The 25,086-nt window shown below is 28.9% G+C and overlaps 1 protein-coding gene across 7 annotated transcripts in view; it reads right to left on the bottom strand.

Annotated features, from left to right (window-relative positions):
* LOC107437293 (ATP-binding cassette sub-family C member 4) overlaps positions 1 to 25,086 on the bottom strand; it is a 162,321-nt gene that overhangs the window by 11,960 nt on the left and 125,275 nt on the right. For 4 of the 7 annotated variants that reach the window (XM_087157330.1, XM_087157329.1, XM_087157331.1 and 1 more), the window contains 10 exons: positions 24,309 to 24,403; positions 24,081 to 24,167; positions 22,341 to 22,437; positions 19,410 to 19,631; positions 18,049 to 18,236; positions 16,083 to 16,468; positions 7,432 to 7,511; positions 6,111 to 6,261; positions 4,136 to 4,366; positions 3,917 to 4,020 (listed from right to left, as the gene is read on the bottom strand). In XM_087157330.1, the coding sequence (XP_087013456.1) occupies positions 3,917 to 4,020; positions 4,136 to 4,366; positions 6,111 to 6,261; positions 7,432 to 7,511; positions 16,083 to 16,468; positions 18,049 to 18,236; positions 19,410 to 19,631; positions 22,341 to 22,437; positions 24,081 to 24,167; positions 24,309 to 24,403 (1,641 nt within the window). Of the gene's footprint in view, positions 1 to 3,916; positions 4,021 to 4,135; positions 4,367 to 6,110; positions 6,262 to 7,431; positions 7,512 to 14,691; positions 14,772 to 16,082; positions 16,469 to 18,048; positions 18,237 to 19,409; positions 19,632 to 22,340; positions 22,438 to 24,080; positions 24,168 to 24,308; positions 24,404 to 25,086 lie in introns of all 7 variants that reach the window. The other 3 variants (XM_087157332.1, XM_087157333.1, XM_016049232.4) reach the window with 1 other exon arrangement.

Genomic DNA, 25,086 nt, shown 5'->3' with positions numbered 1-25,086 from the left:
AGAGCTGCTCTGTGGAGCATGCAGTGCGTCCAGAGAACCTCAGGTGTTTTCATTTTAACTAGTGTTTGAAGACCAGTTTTGTGTCCCGCCATTGACTGTGCACAGTCAGTACAGAGCCCAATGCAATTATTCCACATCATGTCGTTCTCATTAAAAAAATCTGTCTATTATTTTGAAAATTTCATTGGATGTGGCTCTGTCAGGAATTTGTCTGCAAAATAAGATATCTTCAATTACATTAGTATCGTCAACATATCGAACATATGCAATTAAATGTGCGTTTTTAGCTACATCAGTAGCTTCATCTACTTGTATGGCGAATTTTGCAGTACGCATTCGAGAAACTAATTGATCACAAAGATCTTCAGATATATCATCAATTCTTCTGCCAATTGTATTATCAGCAAGCGGTATTTGTCGCAGCTGATTCGCATAAGATTGGCCAAACATTGTTTTGACCATATCAATAGCTGCTGGCAAAACTAAGGTTTCTGCTATTATGTGGGGTTTTTTACATTGCGCGATTCTGTACGACACTAGGTACGATGCTAGTAATGCGTTTGATGGAATATGAACAATTTTTTTGAAATTTTGCTTGTTTTTAGATAACTCATCCAATTTTCATTGAAAAAATTCTTGGGGCTTACCAACGTATTCAGAATGAATAGTTTCAAGGTGCCGTTTCAATTAGCCGGGTCTCATACTATCAGCAGCCAAAACTTTTGAACACAACAAACACATTGGTTTTTCCACATTATCGTTAATAATATTAGTAAATCCGAACGATAAATAGGATTAGTCGTATTTCCTTGTCTTGGGAGTTCTTCCTTCCTCTTCCTTGTGGCTTGTATTCCCACTACTTGTGCCAACATCAGAATATTCATTATTAGTGAATTTTCGCTTATATCCTATCAAAAACTTATCTATTTGTCTGGAAATATTAGGAATAATATTACATTATTCTAAAAAAATAAAACTATTAAACTACTTACTATTATGATCAGTGGGCAATCACGTCAATAACAATAGAAACACAACCTAACACTGCTGAACCAATTAAATATTAGCTGTGATACGAAACTGGTGATCTAAACGTGCGTCGATCTTTTCTGAATGTGTGGCATCCAGTGGCGTTAACGCGCGCGCATCTGGCTTTTGTTAAGTTGTGTCGGTCGAGTGCCGCTAGTGTCGTCAAATTAACGACGGCCTTGGTTTAAAAGATTTGCCGAGGTCTAGGACGTCTAGGTATATGGATGCTAAGTTACGAAATGTTTAGTTGAACTATGCGCAATAAAGCACGATTTTATTTTTTCATTTATTCTCTCATTTTTTACATAGAAAACTTTAGCAATAATTTGGAAAATTGTTCACTGTGACTAATTTTCGCGGCTCCCTTTAGACTAGTCCGCGCCTCCCTAGGGAGGCGCGCCTCCCAGTTTGGAAAACGCTGCCTTAAAGCATCATGATAAAATTACCAAAGTTTACCATATTTACCAAATTATACCACATATTCTGAAACTATATTTTATTCGCGATCGCAATGCTCGAGTAGGCCCTCTAGCGAAAGCCTGTAAATATCAGGCATTAATTTATCACGTTTTCATTTAGTTCCATCAAAATCATTGGCAGAGTCAGACGCCGTTTTCTTAGCAGCAAAAAAAAATAAAAATTTCCCTAAGGAAAATCCGAAGAACTTGAAAAAAATCTCCAGAATATTGAGATATCTTTCAGACCCAGAAAACGTCGAACATTTGAAGAAAAATTTCTCAATAATTTTAAACTTCTATTATCAACAAACTTGCAACTGATAACTTCCGATTTCGCTATCGCATACTATTACAGATGTGTGTACTAAGGTAAAATGCATTTTTTCTGTCTTCAATTCATTACAAATTAAAGTGACGTCATTCCAATAAATAAATGTGAATTCAGAACTGTAATAGTTATAGAGTATTCTTCTCCGTTATAGAATAGTATATATTTCTGTATCCATATAATTCGGTAAACAACAATAAAAAATTATCCAAATTACTTGAAATAGTGCCATTTGTGCTGATTCTTAATTAATTTTTATCGTTTTCTTGGTAAGTATTTTTTAGTTTTGAAAGAATAATTTCAACTAGAATTCAGCTATTCTGTTTTTAGCTACACATTCAAATTCATATCAATTATAAAATTTTGCTGTGTAGTATGTTATCTAAAAGTAATGAAGGGATAATCTATGCATGCATTATTTGAAAATAAAATTTTCAAACGACGAACATTTCATTTGGAATTCTACAGATTTATAAAACAAGTGAGTGTTATGATTTTTATAATAAAATATTTGCTTGTAAATATTTTTTTTCTTATTTGAGGATAGTTCTCTACAGAATGGTTTTTTACGTCTGATTAAGAACTATAAGAATAATAAAAAAAGAAACAATCTGAACGTTTTTATTTCAATGTGAAGAATTCTTAGAATTGTTTTTTATCCTAAGAATTCTTTATTTTCCGTTTTTCAGTTTATAATTTTTTGATAAAAAGTATTGTCAAGAAACTTTTTTTGAAGAAATAAATGATATAACATTATGTGTTTATGTATACTTTTTATATATTCTAATGTTTGAAGTAATATGATTCAGAAAAGTATGGAATAAAAATTCGGTACTTACGTATTAACGCCACCGCCGCTACAGATTTGGCGGTTTTTAAGTGACGCCAATCTACATTTAAAATTTTTGCGACAAATCATAAAATAAAACACTATTTAAAATCAAAGTAGTCGATCGGATTTCGGTGGAAAAATCATATCGCCATATGAACTCTGATAAATAAGATTCCAAATGAAATAACATTTCCAAAACGTACTTTTACCAAGATAAAGTTTCATGTCGTGGGAATAGGTACGTTTTTTCGGTAAAATATTTCGCTCCTGAAAAAACAAAATTGCATCTTGTTTTGTTTTTGGCAAATCCCAAAGACGAATTTTCGTAGCACTAAAAAATGGCGACAAAAAAGAATTGTTTTTTTTTTTTGTTTTTGTTTCGTCAGAATTCTTTATTTTACGTTTTTTAGTTTCTAAATATTGATTTTTATTGAAACTTGAAATATTTTGATAAAAATTGTTGTCAAGAAACTTTTTTTACAAAATTAAATCTCATAAAATTATGAGGCTTATGTATACTCTTTGTTCATTTTAATTTTTGAAGTAATATGATTCTTAAAACTATGGAATGTAAAGTTTAAATAGGCCTTTCATGTTATATCATTAAATTCAGTAAAATTATTTCTCGGGCATTAGGTTTTAACTCTTATGAGAATATACATATTTTTTTCTGTTTATGTACAAATATTTTTCCGATGTGTTTTGGATATTCCTTCTCTAATAAAAGGAGATACCATTTTGTTTTCGTTTGCATAAGAAAGGATATCAAACATTTTTCTTTTTTAAATTTAATAAGCCACGATAAAGAAGGAACGTTACAATGTTACACGCTACATTAAAGACGTCTCCAGAGTAAATGAATGACTGTTAATATCGAAATTGCAGGTATTAGTCTCATACAACAACGCCCCCTATAGTTCGTTGCGATCGCGAATTGTTAATATTATCAAAAGCGCTTCGGAAAAAATTATCAAACTTTTTGGTGTTTCCTTAACGACAGAAACACGTTATATTTTACCATGTTTTGGTAGTTTTGATCTTTTTTTTTTCCTTTTAGTGTATGCTGATGACAACCAAAGAGATCTGGATCATTCTTTGCAAACGAAATAAACCGCACTGATAAGAATGCGCAAAAATGCAAAGCTGTTTTGGAACATTTTTTTTCGCGCTTTATAGCGAAATAATTATCTCTCACCAAAAGTATTTAAATCTTATTGTTTTATATTTTGAATGAAACATTCTAGTCAATTAATGTTCGAAAAAACTTACTTGACTCTCTACTTCAGCTGATTGCCTCACACCCCATTGAAAACTGCCACTTAATTGAAGAGCTGAAGCGATTGCCAATCCTGCTTTACTCGCATACGATGGATCTTTAAAAAATAAAGCAAATTTATAATTCCTATCAGTAAAATTTTTAAACAATCGTTTAAAAAAATACTAAAAATGTATTGAAATTTATTCGAATGAAAACAAAATAATTCTTACCTTCGGACAATATGACCATGCTCCATGTAACAAAAGTGATGTAGATGACACATAACCAGTCCAAGACGATACCAAACCAACGAGTCACTGAGATGAACATGAACCATGTCGCAGTATGTTGGTCTTGATAATGATCGAAACTCACTTCGAATGGTTGTTGCACTTTGAAAGCTCTAATGGTTGTCAAACCGTAAAGAGAAGTACTAAGGTGAGAAAAGACAGGACTCCTTGCTGAAAATCATTAAATGAAATATGATCAACATCGTAAAAAGATTCATAAAAAAATTGCAGTAAAAAATATCGGCACTCAGGATGTCTACCATAAAATCCTTTTTTATCGTAATTTTTTGAGTAATATTTATTTATTTACAGTGATTCGGTAAATATTACAGTAAAAATGAAGGTAAATTAGTTTTTTTTTGTTTTGTAGAATTTTACGGTAGAAAACACTAGCTATCTGAGTGCTGGTATATTTTACCGTAATTTTTCAGAAATTATTTTTTACAGTGAGCAAGAATGGAATCTATACTGTCTCGAATTCCTCCTTATTTTTTGTATTTTTCAGTTAAGGATGTAAATATTCACCGAAAAATAGATATAAAAATCTAAAATTTAGTTGTTTTTGCAAAATGTTAAAGAAAAAGGGAGGTATGTTATGACCTATTTTTAACACATATATTTTCCTAATTATTTAACGTAATTAAATCTGCTAGTTGAAATTACTCCATAAAATTATTTAGAAGCTTTTTCATTTATATTTTTTCATGAGTGTGAGAAGATAGTGAAATCTCTTTACTTGAGGGGGATTTCATTCACGGCGAGAGAAGTTTTACCCCATTGGAAATTAAAAGAATGATTAAAGCTCATGCAGCAACAATTGTATAAATGAATTTCAACTATTGATGAAAGTAACAAATTTGAAGCATAATTGGAATTCTAGTTGTGCTTGTGAACTGAACTATCTAGATAAAAATATTACAGTCGCTTTTTTTTTTTGTTTCTTCGTTTGCTTTTTGATATTTCTTTAATTGTTTCGCGCTTTATACTGTAAAATATTATTTGGATCAAATTACGGTAAAAAGTGCTAGCACTCTGAGTGCAGAATCCGAAAAATTTATTTACCGTAAAGTTTTGTAGCTTAATTTTTACAGTAAAACATATTTAGTTTCAGTAGTGATTTTATAATAAATATTACTGTACAAATTACCGTACATCAGAATTTCGTTCCGTAAAACGTTACGGTGAAAATGGATTTTAAGGTAAAAAGTACTGGTACCCTGAATACCGGTGCTTTTTATGGTGTAATTTTGATCTCTAATTTTTCATATTGTGCCACTTGATCCGAGATGCTCGATTTGATCCGTTAATAGCTATTTTGTAAATTAAATAAATAAATAAAAGAATTTTAGTAAACATTAGGTATACTGACTTTTAGTACACTAATATGATTACATTAAAAATTCAAATTTTTTAAAATGTACAGTACCCATTTTGGTTTATATATGGGATATGAATTTTATAAAATTATTTAAGAAAAACACACACTCGGCTTTTACATGGATTCGCTTATGTGTGAAAATTTACAGTACCCATTTTGGTTTATACATGGGATACGATTTTTGGAAAATAATTTTTTTTTAAAAAAGAAGAAAAAAACACTTTCTTAGCTTTTACATGGATTCGCTTATGTGTGTAAATGTACAGTACCCATTTTGGTTCATATATGGGATATGAATTTTGGAAAATTATTTAAGAAAAACACACTCTTGACTTTAGCGAGGATTGCCTTATGATTAAAATTGTACAGTAATCGAATGACCAATTCTGACATTCACCAACAGAGGAATTAATCCGGTGAAATGCTTTAAATATTGTAATATTTCATATCGTACAAAAAACTAAAACAACTTTTTTTAAACACAAGAACTTATATGTTATTGTGTATGTTGTATTTCAAAAGAATTAAGATACTCACTGATTCCTTCATAACGTTTAACATCTCTGGCAGTTGGTAAGTAAAACCTTCGAATGAATATAAATGCTATACTGATTACAAGAGTAGGAATGAGTAACAAATATTCAACGATAGCAACCACACATATGATGCCCATTATATTACAGAATATCTGAAAATAGAATTAACCATTTAATAAATGAATTTGAATTAGGAGTTAAAATATATTTGAAATTATAATTTTTTTTTTAAAAAAAATATTAAATACATTTTGTATTGTTAACCCCTTGCCTGTGGAATATATTCGAGAAAAACGTGCCAAAACTGGAGAGAAAAAAATTTTCTTTTAATTTTGCTCGTTGTTATCATCAAAATGCTAGAAATAAATTATTTTTGAAATTTTTTTAACGAAATGACTATTGTATTCAATATTTTCACATAGATGAGAAATGCTAATGGATTACAGCAATTTTTGTTGAAATCATAGCAAAATAAATCAAACAACATATGCATAGGACGAACTGAGTTTGGGCTTCACAGAATTGAAGCACCGAATTTTCCCGTGACCGAACTCAGGTCTGGCATTCCAGAATCGGTCTCTTTGAGTTGCCCGAACTGAGTTTGGGCGTCCAAAGCAAGGTTAAATATGATTAAACTGTATAATATAACGTAGTAGTGTAAAAACTACTCATTTTTACAAATTAACAAATATGTTACTAATGCGATTTTTAGTTGTAATGTAATTGCAATGTAATTTGTTAAGTAATTATTTAATTTCAACTGTAATTATAGCTGTAATTATTGTAATCCGATTTACTGTTATTATGCTACCGCTGTTGTAAATTACCCGACTTACTGTAATAATGTAACCGCTACTATAATAAAGACTTAATTAACCGGCCTATATTTATTGCCTTACAAAGGCATTTTAAATAATTTCATGTTACTAAACTTCTTCCCTTCATGCAAGCCCAGACAGACAGACGGGTTTTAGTAGGTCTGTAGGGTTGAAGGATTGGGCACAACGCACGCGGGAGCACGGGACAACACGCGTAACTTCTGGGTGGCGGCTGATGGTTTCCGTGTCCGATGGGCATGTCCGGGTGTCCGGTGCCAGAAACACAGTAAAGTAAATTTTACCAGATTCTAGTAGTTTTGACCATTCTTTTTTTTTTCTCTTATAGTAAGATCAAATTATTACAAACACAAAAACGAGTAAATAAAAACGTTGTAGTAACAAATAGATGTTATTACAGTATAATACGCTGTTATAGTATAGAATACAATTGAAATAGACAATTAGAAATAGATGAATAGAATAATTATTAAAAGAATCTTTTACCTCTATGGTGTCAAAAGCAGTTGGAGGAATAACATCGTCAATGATGCCCAAGTCTCGGGAACATCGGTTTAAAATATTGCCTGGGTTAGCAAGTGAGAAAGTGGTGAAGACAAGATTGTGTGTTAGTATTATAAAGATCGAAATGTTAATACAGTAAAAAGTCACATAAATATGAAACTTCCTTTCGATAGCTTTTAAATTAAATCCCGCTTTTTTAATTTCAGTTTCAATAGGTTAATTTTTTAATTTACAAGATGATATAGTTAAGTAAGTATTAAGTGGTTTAAGTAGTATAGTATTAAGTGGTTTAAGTAGTATAGCATTAAGTGGTTTAAGTAGTATAGTATTAAGTGGTTTAAGTAGTATAAGTATTAAGTAGCTAAGAGATGTATTAAAGCGACCAGATTTACGAACCATGATTTGAGGACAAATCAGCGGAGCGTTCTCGAATTTGAGGAATTTCGAATTTACTTTAATTTAAGGACAATTAATGGAAAATATTAAGTTATCTGTGCGACAAAGATTTTTTTCCTACTTGATAACTAATGTCAGTTGCTGAACCATCTCCATCAAACTTGATTTAATTACGAACAGTTTGAAATATTATATAATATTCTGTTAAGTTAGAATTTGTTTAACTTTTGCTCAAATTACTTTAAGACTTGTATTGCATTTTCATCTATTAATTTTAGCATGGTGCTTTTTAGTTTTTCGTTTGTATTTCCTCTAACATAAAACCACCTTGTCAGAAAAAACATGCGCATTTCTGATTTTTTTTTATTATTATACTGCAGGTAAAAAACATAATATATTTTCGGGAAAAAATTAAGACACTTGAGGACACGCGCTAAAATTCGAGCACATTTTCTGTGCTTAAAGTGTTTGAAAGTTTTTGACGACAATCAATGAAATTTGAAATTTGAGATCTGTCTATAAGATTTTAGACATTTGTTCACATTATTGTGGACAAATTTTGTAAAATTAAAGAAATGAAACTAAAATTATCTTAAAAAATAGTTATTCGAAAATTTTTCTAGTCTAAAACTGAAAAGTCAATTTTAATAAAACTTAAAAAATAAATTACTGTCATTTTGTCAAATAATACACAAATACAATGTCACCGACGAAAATAATACTGTTGAATTTTAAATATTCTTAAATAAAATTATTTTTAATTTCTGGGACGTAAATATATATCCTATTTATCTAACGTAACTAACATAGATTTATTAAGTGGATATGATAAGTGATAAATCATTACTATATCACGTTTAAGTCTATATCACAAGATAAGCTTTCCAGATCTCAAGGTTTGTGTGGTGTACTAGTTTTCTTTTTACATTTTCTGAGATAATACCCGTACAGGTGCATATTTATTTTCGTGATTGCTTTCAATACAGTGTTTCACAATTGTAATAAAGTCCGTCACGAAGGCAAATATTCTATAACATTAAACTATGTATGAAAACCAGCTTTTAGAAATAAAACACTGAGAATTTTATTGCGTGAGTTTTATTGAATAAAATATTATTGCGCGAGTGCTCACAGAAATCATAAAAGGAATAAATAAACTAAATTGTTTTTGCTAAAATTATTAACAATACTGGTCCAACTAAAATCATAATCAATACTGGTCCTCAGCCGCTAATGTAGGTTTCTGGACTAAATTTATTTAAGATTTTGAAGTATTCTTATAATTTAGTTAATCAACTTTCTAGTAGTTTCTAGCTTCTTTCTAGTTTTTTTTCCAAATGTTTGGGATTCTACTTTCTTTTCATTTTCGGCAACTTCGCAATATCTGCGATTTTCACCATACACCACTATACCTTTTTCTTATCTTTTCCTATTTATGTTTGGTTATTTCCTCAAACATATTGGAAAAATTTCCATTTTTTTCTTGTTGTAACTTGTTTGTAATGTTTTCGACATCGCAGTGCTGCCCTCTTCAAATCTGAATTTCAACAGTGAAAGAGATTCTTTATTACAGAAATGAAACCAAAGTTTGCAGATTTTTGTGATATTGTGCTCTTTTAAGTTGTTTAGTTTTAGTAACATTAAAATTGAATTTACTTTCACATTTTAATCTGTATAGGAAACTATATATTTGTGTTTTGTCTTTAAAATGATTTTTAATATTCAAATGGAATATTTTACATTTTAAGACTCAAGAAATGAAGAAATCGTTATCTATTTTTTTTACTTAGAAACATAATTTGTACACTGAGAAAAAAAAGCATGGTTACTAGAATATAGTAAAATTTAATGTGTTTCTGGCCATATTGAAACACCAAAATCTCAGTAATTTTACTGTGCTAAGTGCTTTGGTAGTGATTTTAGTAAATTTAACAATAAAATATAGTTTTATGAAATTTGGTAAAATTTGGCTATTTTATCAGGATACCTCAGAGCACGGAATAAAAACCCTTTATTCAGTTAAATCTACTTTTCAGTTTTGTATTTTTTTTTCTAATTATGCGGTAAAAAATTCTAAAAGTTTGAAAACCATAATTTCCGGTAAACCGTTAACATATCAACAGTAAAAGTTACATAATGTTAATGTTGAATAAATATTTTATTATCAAGAGTTTAAAAGTAAATGAGGTAAAATTTGAAAAGATTTTGTAATTTTCATCAAGATACCTTAAAGAATGGCATAAAAACCATAATCTATTTGATCGAACCATAATCTATTTGAATAAAATCTAATTGCAAAAAAATTAATAAAGTTACAAAAAACTAAATAAAAAATAAAACAATAACTATGCAAACTTTTAATGAAATTTATAAAAGTAACCGAAGGGTAACACATCTTTCAAAAACATATTTTGATATCTTTATTATTGTTTAATCTAAACAGATATAGGGTAAACCAATCAGTGAAGGAACACTACCCAGTGAAGGAACATTTCATATATATTGATTAAAAATAAGAATTTGAAAGTTTTTCTTTAGATTGATTGGTAACAATAGCTTACTGCCAAACAATAGGAAGTCATCTAGCAATGTTTTGGATTACCTGGTCAAATAGACTTCTCTGGAAAAATTTTTGAATTTGTTATTATCTCTGCAACACCTTGTTTCTTTGAAAAAATTATAAGGTGAGTATTTGTATTTATATGTTTGAAGTGGAATTAATTGCATGTAATAGTTTTATTTTTCTCACTGTGAAAAAGAGAATTCAAAATATAGTTATTGAAGTTACATTTAATTTTTTTAAGCATCATAGCATAATAAAGTTCTGAGACAAGAGGGTGTTTATTCACTGGATCACCAAACGATGAAAAACCAGTGAAGGAACAAGTGTTCCTTTACTGGTTTTTTTTCTAAGTTAATGAAAATAAAAGATAAACTTTAATTTTCTTGTACCTTTAGTGATGTTCCGCATCAAAAGTATGTTAAAATTACGAAAAACAACTTCTAACCAGTGAGGGAACAGGTATGTTCCTTTACTGGGCATAGATTTCTCAGTGAATGAACAGTATGTGTTAATATGTTGGCACTTTAATTTTCAATTCATGTATACAAAAAAAAGTTAACATTTTCCAAGTATTTATATGTTATAATTTCAAGAATAGGCTTGACTTTAAATATTTGTATGGCTTATAAATTCATAAAGAGCATTAAAAAATAACCAAACTTAAGTGTTCCTTTACTGGGTGTTCATTCACTGGTAACAGCTGTTCCTTCACTTGGTCTTCTTACTACTTGTTATTTGAACCTCCAAAACTTTAAAACAATAATATGTAAGTTCTCTACAATTTTTTTTTACATAATTTGCAATTAGTAACAAATATATTGACACTGTCATTTAACTAAAATTACGAATTTTGAAATTAATATGATTTTTTAAAAAGCAAGCGAAGCTTAAGTGTTCCTTCACTGGTTAGTTTACCCTATACGAGGAAATTTTTGTTTGAATAAACTTATAAACTCATCAAATCATTATTAAGTTCTTTTCAGACTTTTGAAAATAAATTATGGTAGATTTTGTTATTTAATGAAGTTGTCCAACAAATTCATTATTTAAAACATAGTGCACGGAAAAAAACATTCTAGTAAAATTAACGAAATGTATAGTAAAAACATTTTTAATAATAATAATATTAAAAAAAATACATAATTCTGGTCAATAAAACCGAAATATACAATATTTAAATAATTCATTTGGTAATTTTTCGTTCATATGCAAACGGTTTAGAGAAAGTTCTGGTTTTCAAAATTATAATTCGAATTATCACACATCGCAAAAAATACATAACTAAAAAGCAAATTTAACCGAATAAAAGATTTTTATGCCGTGCTCTAACGTATCATGATAAAATTACCAAATTTTACCACATTTAATTACAGATTATAAAGCCATATTTTATTTTTAGCTTCACCAAACATTATTACCAAAGCTCTTCAGTAAAAATTGCTGAGCTTTTTGGTGTTGGCAGAGAGCTAGAATTACGGTAAATTTTACCATATTCTGGCAGTTGTGTCCATACTTTGTCTTAGTGTAGTGTCTGTATTTTATGATACACTTTCGATATCCCTATGGGTAATAACCCTATGGGTACGATATTCCTAAGGAAGATCAGCTTTTTCATTAACAAGTGAAAATTTTCTTAAAATGCGTTTTTTTTTAAATGATATATTTCAGCATTTCAAATAATTATCCTAAGGGGTTCCCAAGACATTTTTTTTTGACATTTGGTGTTCTTTAAATTCAAACATTCGATTTTTTTATTTGCCTAGGTTATGCATGAGTGCTTAACTTTGATTAAAGCAGACACAATACGTAACATAAATACAAATTGTACAAACAAGAGCAAATAAAAAAAATTTACAGTTATAAAAAGCATAGAGAAATATAAGAATAAAACAAAAAATGTGGTGTATTCTTTAAAAAAATTCTAGTCCATATTATCTACATAGGAAAAAGAAGCATAATTTATTTTAACTATAAATAGCATAGAGGGCTATCGGAACAAGAAAAGCAAGAAGGAAATTCGAAAAGAAAAAGAAGGAAAATGATATTCAAAATATTTTAAAGTAGCACTTCATTTCTTTGTTAGTATAACAGCAGTCATAGAAGCACTTACCCAGGCAATATTTGTTTGCTTAAAAAACTTTTTGTTTAATTTACTAAATTTGAAAATACAAATCTAGGCTGCTTAATTTGTAATAAACAATATTTTAGGAATGATCTTGTAAATAAATAATAAAAAAACTATTTTTATTCTCGGTCTGTAAATAAAGTATACTATGTGTTTTAAGCGTAATAAAATTCATAATTAAAATTTTTTTATAAAATTATTTATATTTAAATATCCCCAATGACCTTTCATAGCAAGGAGTTAAACTTTCGTGTTAACAAGTACTAAAAATCTTAATTTAGCTTAAAATTTAAGTATAAATGATAAACATAACAAGAAATATTTACAATAAAGAGATATAAAGGAGAAATTAAAAAAAATTCATAAAAATATTAATTGCAAATTCTTTAGATTATTTTACACTATTTTGTTTCCTCTTGATTGTTTCTAAATAGCAAAAATCAGATGATTAATTCACCTTATTAAAAATTTCAGTCAAAAATTAGCCTGTTCTTATGTTGAACACATAAACAAATTTCCAATAATAAAACCTAAAAGTTTAAATGTTTCTCAAATGCAGTTCATGATACTTCCAATTCTAATAAACAAAGTTTGATCAAATTGTAGATAGTTAGCACTATCTACTTTGATTTTACAAAACAAGTGACAAATAAACGGCTATTTATTTTCAAATACAATAACGTTTTCATCAAATGTAGTTTAAAACAAACAAGGGTGACAACAAAACCTAGTTTAAATTATTCACAAATTCATTCAATGAGATATTCAGATCTACATTCAGCATATATGATAATATTTCTGCTTTTATCTTTATTTCCTGATAGACTATTCTCTGATTCACAAATTTACGTTTTGTGACAAAATATATAATTATTTTTTTAAAAAAAAATTAAATTCTCTAAATCATTTTGATGGTTTTGTCCCTTAAAAATTACAATTTATTAAATTTTATAAATTTAAAAAATACCTAAGACTTAAATACTTTTAAAAATAAATTTCACATTAAATCATTATCTTTAAACTCAATGTTTTACCAATGTCTTTTAAACTTTATTGTACATTTTACTCTTTAAGAACTTTTTTTATATGCATGGCTTATATCAGTATGTGAACTAATGTATCAAATTTTAAAGGGTACACAGTAAAACATGACTAATCAAATTACGCTAAAAAGTACTGGCACCTGGAGTGCAGCATCCAAAAATAACAGTAAAAATTACTGTAAAAATCAAGGTATATCCGATTTTTGTTCCGTAAGAAGGGATCACTGTGGGACCCATATTTATCCAAAAAAATGTCTAATTACTAACTACAGTCAAAAATAGGGCATAACATATCTAAAGAAATTGTTGCAAACTCTAACTAAAAACTACTTATTATGAATTGTTTATTCACAATTTTTCGTTGGTTTTGAGACAGTTTATAACAGCAATTTAGCACTATCGCAACAGATTAATAGGTTTTTAAATAAATAGCAATAATTTACAGCTTGGATTTTAATTAATATTTAAATATTTGTTTACTGTAACCTAAACAATTTATCTAACAGTCATTTTGTTTTTCTGAATATATTTACCTTTTCATATTACTTAAATTTCATTTTAATTGTTAACGATCGGAAACTAAAAATTCGATTTCTTCCAGAGTCTTAGGTTATAGAATAAAGAATTATCTAGTTTAGATTGATAGAAAATTTCCATTTAAACTTGAACTGCACACTTAGTATATCTTTCGTTCAGTTAAGTCTTAATATTTTGCTTGCTTTTTCGGTGCTATAGCACATTGCATCAATGTTTTTATTTTCTGCATCCTGTTCTGTTACCCTTTAAAATTTGGATGAACCATCAGTTACGATACATCCTGCACATTAAAAATTAAAGTTTCTCATTAAAAAAATCTTTTAAATTATTTATATGCTAATAAAGAGTTACTACTTTCACGTAGGTTCGAAGATATTTTATAACAATAAATGGGTAGTTCAAAAAAACCCATATCAATTTAAAATAAATAAAATCCCAATTCAAAGATAGCATCCACCACCAGCTGACAAAACCATCACCAAAGTAATTGCCACCATTCCCGTGCTAAGAAAGAAAGTATACAAAGTTAGTACACATCATGCATATTTGTAATGTGCTTTCCTGTATATTTTACTCACTATAACAGCGTCTAAGGCAGCCATGGGTAACGTTTCATCAATGACACCAGTGTCCTTTGAAAATCGGTTCAAAATTCGTCCTGATAATATAGTATGTCAAGATTAGTAACAAGCACTGCTGTAGATGTGCTGTTTTTTTGTACGAAATATAGGAATGAAATACAAATAATTAGACGATTAAAAAAAATTAACACTTAACTTCAAAAAATGAAATACAAACTAAATACACCATTTTAATGAACAAGCGGAGGCGTTTTTGTTTTAAAATAAAGTTCTAAAGATTGATTGATTTTAAAATTTAATGACACTGAAGTCAAAAACCCATATACTGCGCTGATGTTAAATGACTTTAAATTCTTAAAAGTAACGAAATCAAATGCTCTTACAAATTATGTCAAAAGCTAAAACAAAAGTCGTCACTAAAAAAGTTTTCTCCTGCCTGATTGTTAGCAGCAGATTGACCAATGAGAAGTATCCTTCACTATTGTAGAATATTTCCTTTTAGGAAAGTTCATAGCCTTTTTGCCTCAAAGTTATTGCTCTCCTGTGTGAGCTCGTCTACAGAAATCTTCATGGTGTAAACCTTTTCATGAGACATTTTCTACCGAAGGGTTCAAGAAATAAGGACAAGGCCTAATCTTAATTCCTATTGTTCGCATATATACTTTAAAGGTAATTTACTCTAATTCACTCAACTTCTCAAATAACTACACTACTTACAACCTTCATCCACTCAGTTCTTCATCAAATAATACGAAAGACAATGATTTAGAGCGAAGATATTTATATACTTCTCTAATTAGAAGCATGTGGACAAGAAATAAAGGTAACACATAGTTTTAATATCATACGTTTAACGAGTAAAGTTTTTTAAAAAATTCTCGAATTCCCTGTCAAAATTTCACTTTGAACCTTCATCCACTCAGATCTTCAGTTATATTATCAAATTAAGAATTAAAGGAAAAACTTGAACTAAATCAAATTAAGAATTAAAAAGAGAAGAATTTTCTCGGCGTCTCTTAAATTTCATTTAGAACCTTCATCCACTAAGTTCTTTAGTTTTATTATCATATAATGAATTAGAAAAAGAACCTAAAACTAAATCAATGTAAGAATGAAAAGAATAATAATTTTTCTCTTAAATTTCATTTAGAACCCCCATCCACAGAACTCTTTAGTTATATCATAAAATAACACAAACACTTCCAATGAGAGATAAGGAATTAATATAGTTCTCCAATTAGAAGCTCTTGGAAGACAATGTCTACTCTTAATATATTATTATCAACTTTAACGATAATTTTCTCGAATGTACTGAAATTTCACATAGACCTTTATCCACTCAACTCTTTAGTTATATTATCAAATTAAGAATTAAAAGAAGAACTTACCGACAGGATTGCTGTCAAAAAACGAAACAGGTGACCTAAGAACGCAACGAAACATTTTGTTGTGAAGGTTTACAGATGCTTTCATGCACATGTGGAAGAACCCAGTGGTCCTAAAGAGTGACAGAAGAAAGACCAAGAGGACGAGCCCAGCATAAACGGATAAGTTGAAAGACGTTCGTACTTCTGCAGAAGCATCCTCTTCGTCTTTCAGATAGTTCATGGTTACCTTGAAGCAATCGTCACTTACATTAGCTATATTATACCTAAAGTATTCTGGATCGAACAAACCGTAAGTATCGTTGTAAAGTCTAGTCTCGTTCAAAGCGCTTTTGGTGGTGTTTCCCCAACAATCTTTAATGTTGTATCTTCTTTGTTCACTGTTTGTCCTGTAATATGATCACGCACTTGATTTAGTGATGTTAGTGATAAAAGTAGGGTGGAAATACGAAATGCAGTCATTAAATCAGATCGTAGTACAGTGGGCAAAAAAATAAATAAATAAATGAACACAGATCACTTAGAATAATATTTGTTCTTCACATTCTAGGATTCCAAATCAATTAACTATCTATTATTTTTCGAAATCTATTCTCATTTATTTTTCATAAACTATAGGAATATGATGTTTTGTGCTTCAATCTTTCATTTTAAACTATTTAATTGCAATATCTTTATGCCCACTGTGAAGTTATTTTTTTTGGTACAATTTAGATTACAATATAGATTGTCATTACAATTTTTCTAATAATCATCAATATAGAATATCATTCGAGCAAAAAGTACTTTTCTTAATCTCAAAATAAATAAAAAAAATGAAAATAATAAGGCTATTTAAGAAATACATTCTGACAAGGCTTCTTTTATACTTTCATTCATCAGTGCTATTTTTAAATTTTTAATATATATATATATATATATATATATATATATATATATATATATATATATATATATATATATATATATATATATATATATATATATATATATATATATATATATATATATATATATATATATATATATATAAATTAAAGTAAATTACAACGCTCAAAGTAAATTACACAGCATCAACACAGTTTTGAAAATTGCTACACTTGTAAAAAAATTGGTTAAAAATTCCATATCATGTAAAGTTTAGACGGATTTAATTTGCAAAATAATATAGTAAAATTTACCACACTGCAAAAAATTCTGGATCAAATTACAATATTAAGCACCGACACTTTGGGTGTACCATTCGAAAAATCAATTTTTACTGTAAAATATTATACCGTAAATTTTACAGTAATATTTATTTAACTAGAGTGATTCGGTTATTTTACGGTAATTATTGCTGTAAATATTGAATTTTAAATGTAAATATCAGATTTTTTCTTCCGTAATACGCTCCGGTAAAAATGGATTTTACGATAAAAAATATCGGCATCCTGATGTCCTGTACTTTTTACCAAAATTTAATCCGGAATCTTTTTCAATGCACTGTTTTAATGTTACAGCAAATTTGTGCGATATTGAGGTTCAACACGTTCTAAAATTTCTAACAGCATTCGTAAAGTACAAAAATTATTAATAACAATTTGCAGCAAAAACGGATATTAAGTTCCGACAAATTTATTTGAAATTAAAAGGGTCTTATTTTTCATTAAAAAAACTTTCAAAATAATTTGTGTTTATTTATTTACTCATAATAAAAAGTGCATAATCAAAAATATATTATAATTACGAAGCTATAAGAGAACTATACAGTCGGATATAGTCAAGAAATAATACTGATAACTTTTAACGTATATTTATCAAAAGTTAATCTTAAAATCACACTGGACTAATTTTCACTGATAAATAAATGAAGGAGAAAAATTGCACTGCGAAAAATTGATGTTTAAATACTTGTAAATAAATTCTGAATATAAAACAAATAATGAATTTTTGAAGTTAATTTGGAGGAATAGAAAAAGTAAGTTACCAGGCAGTAAGCCAGAAGTCGCTGCCGTTAAATATGACTTGAGTAATAATGTATGCTAACAAAAGAATTATTCTCATACAACAACCAGCACCAGACTTGATGTATTCTTTGTAAACTTTGAATGTCACAGCGCCACTCGTTTTGAGTTCTTCTGGTCCTTTAGGAACTTTCTCCTCATGCTCATCTGCCTGTAGAGTAGATTCATTTATATTTAAAATAGAAGATTCAAAAACAATTTAAACATCATAAAACAGAATTTTTTTTCCTTCAGAAATTTACGGGATTAAAAAATCACTTTTAAGCCCAGTGTGCTGTAAATATGGACACTCAAATTTAGATATAACGAAACTTTCCGCGTTTTTAATCAATTAGTTTCTTGGCATATGCTCCGAGTGAATTTTTCGTCAAAGTGGTAAAATAAGTATAGTCCCTTCTTCAAGAAAACGAATTTCGCTAAAATTAAAGAAATATTCAGTTATTCTATTTTTTTAACAAAAAAAAAAAAGAAAAAAACACGTAGTGCCTGAAATATCTCACTTTACTAGTTATCATTTTATCGTGGGCACTATATAGGTGGATCAATGTCGCCCTGTCAACACAAGGTACAGACAGAACAAAGCAGTAAACTACACCCATAGCCGAAGTGTGATTCAATCGCGGTTTCTTCCTGGTTACTACCATACAGGCCAGTTGACTTATTTCGTCATTTTTTTCATTGTCTAGTTTTCATTCTAGCCTCGTCATATACTTGAGAGTTCGCGTTTCGTCACAAATCACGTGATTTCATGGCGAAAGTTTTCTCAAAGTAAACGAAATCTTGCTAAGCGTTCCTGGATCTTCAAAAGTGAGAGTTTTGTCTCTGAGAGTGTGAAGAGCCTTTTTTTAAACAAACAATAGAATTAACATATCAAATCTAAGATTTTCATTCCCATATAATGCATGGATGTAAAAAAAAAGCTTTTTATCTTTATCTAATAACGGCAGGCACTGAACTTTCGTTCTTCGTATTAGAAGATGCCGGAAGTGTTGCTCATTTACCGTTACCCAGTGGGCAACTGTGAACCAAAGTCAGGGAAGCGAGCAACGTTACCCACGCCACACTGCCACAAATACCCGTTCATAGGGTGGGCCACATTCATACATTCACACATCAGAAGACAACACTGAGAGAGAGAAACATCCTTGACCAGAGCGGGATTCGAACCCGCAGCCATTGGCTTCGCAGTCAGGCACGCTAACCACTCGGCCACCTGGCTGGCATGAAAAATAAAGTAAAGCAAATTCATTCCTTTTAAAATAAGTAATTAGGGAAAAAGAGCATTTTATTTCAGAAAATATTCTAAGAATTTCTGGATACTTACTTGATTAAATTCTGCAGAAACTGAAGACGCTATAGATTGTGTCGACTCGTATATTGGGATTGGACCAGTTATATCTGTAATTTCTTCATGGATTGAAGCAGTCATGCTTGTCATAGATGCAAGTCTTTGGCGACGATCGTGTTCGTAGTCTTCCATAAGAGAGCCAAGATCAACACCCATTTCTATTAGCTGCTCATAAGAACCCAATGCCAGGCAGCGCCCCTGAATTGAGAAACATAAATGCATCTTAAATAAAGCGTAGTACTAATATGTTGCGTACCACAATGTCAAATAGATGACAATATTAAACAACTGATAAGTGAAAATTTATAATTCAAATAATTATCTGTTTATTACCAGTTTAAGATTTAGAAATTTCAAATGATAATTTGTATTAATCATACAAATTTTGGTATTTTAATGGATAATTTGATTTAGCTAGATTAGATTTAGATATTTTAATTGATAATTTGTTTTAATTGCACTACATTTAAATCTATTATTTCTACTTTAAATATAATATTTTTAAATATTTGAAAATTTTCATTATAATGTTTAATATAGGTATTTATAAAGATTGACCAAATAAAGATTGTGATGGTGTCAAAAATACAGTAGCTATAGCAGCACCACTCTTCAAGATACGATGCAAAATAAATGCTAGTTTCCATGTGATTGATCAATCTGTTCCCATAAAAGCATTTAAAGTGAATGTAAGAACTTGTTCAAATGGGTGCATTCAGAACAACGCGCATTCGTGTGATCTTTAGTGGCAGAATCGTTCCACGTTGATAAGAATTATCAAAATCAATGCTTTATTCTCAGTTTTTGCAATTCTTTATCAGTCCAAGTAATGCAGCATTGGAGTAAGTTTATAAATATTAAAAAATTAAACCGCAAACGCTTTTGATTTTAACAAAACTGTGGCTTTTCTCCATAATAACGTTCTGCGCCATTTTCAAAATAAACGCAAACAGCGCTGGTTTTGGGTAGGTTTAGACTTGACCCAACTGTCATGAGTAACAGTTACAAACTCGCATCAAATATAGGAATAGCATATTATTCGCAAAAAAGCATAATTTTATATTACGAAGGAGCCTTCGAAAAACCAGCCTCTCTTTGCTACGCATATGTTTGATTTACAAGCTCATTTTACTTTACGAATTAGTGTATGCACTGAAACCTAAATTATTGGTTCTTACTTGATATTGCTTCGTAAGAATACTGATGTACTGTACTGATTCTTATGTTTATCATGTCTTAATATAATTATAAATTTTAGTGTTGCTAAATGAAAAACATAGTGGTTAGTGGTAGATACTTTACACCAAGTCGTGTAAAAGAACATTCTAGGTGCTTCACAGCACCAAACCCTATCCTTGGGTCTTGGTGTTTTAGAACACTTAATGAAACAACCACTTGGTGCAAAGTAGTTGCAACTATTTTTGGTGTATAGGTACAAGAAAATCTTTTACAGTATAGAAAATACCGATAGATTACGCTATAAGATTCAAAGGGAAATTTTATAAATATTATATGATTCTAAGTATTTATAACAGTAAAATTAATCGTATAAAAAACAGCGTTAATTCTAGAAAAATAGGAGCTTACCTTGTTATTCTGGAAAAAAAATGCAAATACGGTGAAGAGAAATACGTACAAATTTATTACAGATAACCACTTGGTGCAAAGTAATTGCAACTATTTTTGGTGCATAGATACAAGAAAATCTTTTACAGTGTAGAAAATACCGATAGATTTCGCAATAAGATTCAAAGGGAAATTTTATAAATATTATATGATTCTAAGTATTTATAACAGTAAAATTAATCGTATAAAAAACAGCGTTAATTCTAGAAAAATAGGAGCTTACCTTGTTATTCTAGAAAAAAATGCAAATACGGTGAAGAGAAATACGTACAAATTTATTACAGATAACCACTTGGTGCAAAGTAATTGCAACTATTTTTGGTGCATAGATACAAGAAAATCTTTTACAGTGTAGAAAATACCGATAGATTTCGCAATAAGATTCAAAGGGAAATTTTATAAATATTATATGATTCTAAGTATTTATAACAGTAAAATTAATCGTATAAAAAACAGCGTTAATTCTAGAAAAATAGGAGCTTACCTTGTTTATCTGGAAAAAAAAAATGCGAATACGGTGAAGAGAAATACGTACAAATTTATTACAGAAATATATATAGATAAATAAACAATTTAAATAAATTAATTAACTGAAATAACAAAATAAAACTAATGAAATAAATTAATTAAATTAACAAATAAAATAATTAATAAAAAATATTAAATAAATTTTTTGTTTAAAAAATTAAGTTCTTAAAATATAAAAGCGAGACAAAGAGTCTTTTAACTAGTAGATAAAATCTCTTATCTGTGTTCCTTTATTTTTAAACGATTTATTTTAACGAAATCGATTAACGAATTCAATTTAATGAATCAGCATAAATGGTTCTAAAGCATATTTGTTCGCTAAAATAAGGAGCGATTTTTTTTTCTAAACCTTTTAAGGAACTTTGATTAAAAATTCATTACGTAATCTGTTTACTTCAAAATTTTAAATTTTTCTCCAAACATGCGATAGTTGAAACCATTTTTTTAAGTACGTTTTAATCAATCGTTTTCAAATATAGCCTTCGATGCATAAAAATTACCTTCAGCCAATATCATAAAATTTTTTAATGTAATGTTTATCGCATTTGCAAATAATATTTGTTACATTTTTTATACTTAAGAGTAACATGAAGTTTCTTTTAAAACAGCATATTGAATTGAAGCTTTCACAATTTCAAATTTCTTTTATCGGGTTAGTTTCATAAATAATATAAATTAATAGATCGTAATAAATGTACTTAAAAAAGTATTATTATAACTGTGACAATGCATTAAATTGATGTATTTTTTTACCTCCTTCAACACTAGAATTTGAGTAGCTCCTTTCAGAAATTGAATTTGATGAGTGGCTAATATTCTTACTTTATCTTTCAAGTATCCATTTATGCATCTAGAAAAAAATTAAAAATAGTCGTTGGGAAGAAAATGGGAAGTATTAGAATTCTTTTTGCAATCTTGATTTACAAAAGTTAACAATGTTAAAGTTAACAATAAAATAAAGATGCCAATTTAAATCTTATTGTAATCTTCAATATAAGGTTTAAAAAATATTCATTTTTGAGGATTTTGCAAGCTTTATTTATGGTAATTAGTAGGTTTTCAATCTTAAAAGATAGTTTCAGACTTTTTTTTTTTGTATAAATGATTAGAATGTTTTGAATATTAAAACAAGGTTGGATATATTTAAGAATAAAAACCTTCATTCTTTTAATCATGTATCTCTTATACAAAATCATATAATGTCCCCTAATTATAAATGTAAATACGTCTGAAAACTTCATTTTGGAATTGTGGTCCGTGCAACGAAGTTCATGTTGACACATGTTTCTCTTCTACAAGAGGAAGTTTAGAGGCACTACGGATTTAATGCCGTAGAAATACTAATAAAATATGAATTGCAGACTTGACCGAAAATATTCCCTACTTGAAAAAGAACTAGAACACAAAATTTTGAAAACTAGACACATATAAAGACATATTTGAAAGTGAGGTATTTTTGTTTTCCTTCTCTTCTCCACTAAAGTGTTCTTTTTCTTTCATTTTAGTGTAAAAATCCTTTTTTTTCTTTTGCATATGCTAAAAATATTGCTTTTGACATTTTCACCAAAGTAAATTTCTTTTTATTTGTACGTAAAGAAAAACCTTTCTTTCCCCACTATTTTAAGAGAGATACTTTTTTCGTCTCTTTTTCCGTAAAATTTATATGATTTGGGGTGATGTAAATATTATTTTTTTTACTTTTTTACTAAACAGATTTTTTTCCCGTTTAATTATAAAGAGATTCTTCCACTTGAGAGAAAGGATGATGATTATTATTATATAAGATCATTTTTTCTCATTTCTATATATACGGTTTGTGAGTTTTGAGTTAGTATTTTTAAAATTGAAATACATTTTAATGACACAACTGAGCTTATCTCAGATAACACCGTTACCAGACTACTACAAAATGTAACAGTCACGGATACTCATTTTTGAAGACACGAGTAGTTTTTGCGAGGTCGATACTTGGTTAAAAAAAAAGTTACCGCGTCCGTCTTCAGTGTCGTCAATCAGATGTCAACATAAGACTGCAATGAAACTTTTAATTGTCACAGCGTTGTCACCGTGTAGCGAAACTGCAGCACATTCATTGAACAGAGTCTCGGTGTGACGAAACTGCGACAAATTCAAGTCTCAACAGGGTCACGAAGTGACTAGATTGGGACGTGAATATGTCACATTTTCGTCGTACAGTGACGTCACTGCGAGAATTAAATGTTTCATTGTTGTCTCATATTATCGTATGTGGTAGTAACCTTTTACCTTTTAGTAACCTTTTTTGACTCGCAAAAACTGCACGTGGCATCAACGTCGCAAATAATTGCACGTGACTTCACAAATCAGTGACTGTCTCATTTCTGTTGCAATTTGGTAAAGGTGCTTTTTCTTGCAATGTTGCTTTGGTTGAAATGTGGTTGAGACGCTTGTAAATGTATGCCAATAACAATAAAACACAATAATACGAAGAAAATAGAGCAAAAATATACTGACTTTTCAAACAAATGCTTTGAGACATGAGCATCAACCGCACTTAGAGGATCGTCCAAGAGAAAAATATCAGCATCAAAATACATAGCTCTGGATAGGCATAAACATAAAATGTTAAAATAGACTCCACGCATTCCATAAAATTAAGAATAAATTTAATGTGTAATACAAATTACAATTATGTAGATTATATTTTATGAATTACAGAAAAAAAATCTTATTTTTAAATACCTGGCAAGGTTAACTCTTGCTTTTTGCCCTCCACTCAAACTAACACCTCTCTCACCAACAGCGGTTTGATCACCATACGGAAAAAGTTCAATATCCTGTAAAAAAAAATTTTTTATTATTTGTAAATAATTTTAATGGTAACTATTAGTTATTTTTGTTATTTTTTGTTTCCTTTTATAATAAGTTTTAATTAGTTTAACTTTTTTGATAAAAAATTTTTAAGAGGTTAATGTTAAGGAAATACATCAGCTAACTAAAACAAATACACGCGTCATTTAATTTTGAATAAAGCGTAAATCTTTACCATTACTTTAAATTAAACTGTATAAGATTTATTTTAAAATAAAGATAAAAATTTACAAGCAATATTTAAAATTACATGAAAAATTAAATATTTATAAACAATGCATCCATGCAAAAAACTCTGCAGTATAGTTCATTAATTCTAATTGTTAGAAAGAGATAGGCGTTTTAGCACAAACTAAAGTTTTTCAGTTAGTTTAAAAGTAACAAACAATTTTTCCATGAAGCAAAAAACATGTAGAACTTATAATAAGAAAACCGTCTGTATAAACAAACGGTCTGCAAAAATACGGGCAATTATTTTTTTTACGGTTACGGGCAATTATTTGTTTTTAAATATGGTTACCATTGCAATGATTTTGTGGCTTTTTATTACTACTTCATAACCTTTAAAAATTAGTGTATTTTATTTAGAAAATTATTTCAAACGTTTAGCAAAGGTATCACAAAGTGCTTGTCAACTTTAAATAAATTA

This window comes from Parasteatoda tepidariorum, chromosome 2 (assembly GCF_982258835.1).
Source record: "Parasteatoda tepidariorum strain Cologne lab strain chromosome 2, Ptep-v5.0, whole genome shotgun sequence".
Lineage (NCBI taxonomy): Eukaryota > Metazoa > Arthropoda > Arachnida > Araneae > Theridiidae > Parasteatoda > Parasteatoda tepidariorum.
The sequence above is the reverse complement of the archived record's forward strand: the minus strand, read 5'-3'. Positions and strand labels throughout refer to the sequence as shown.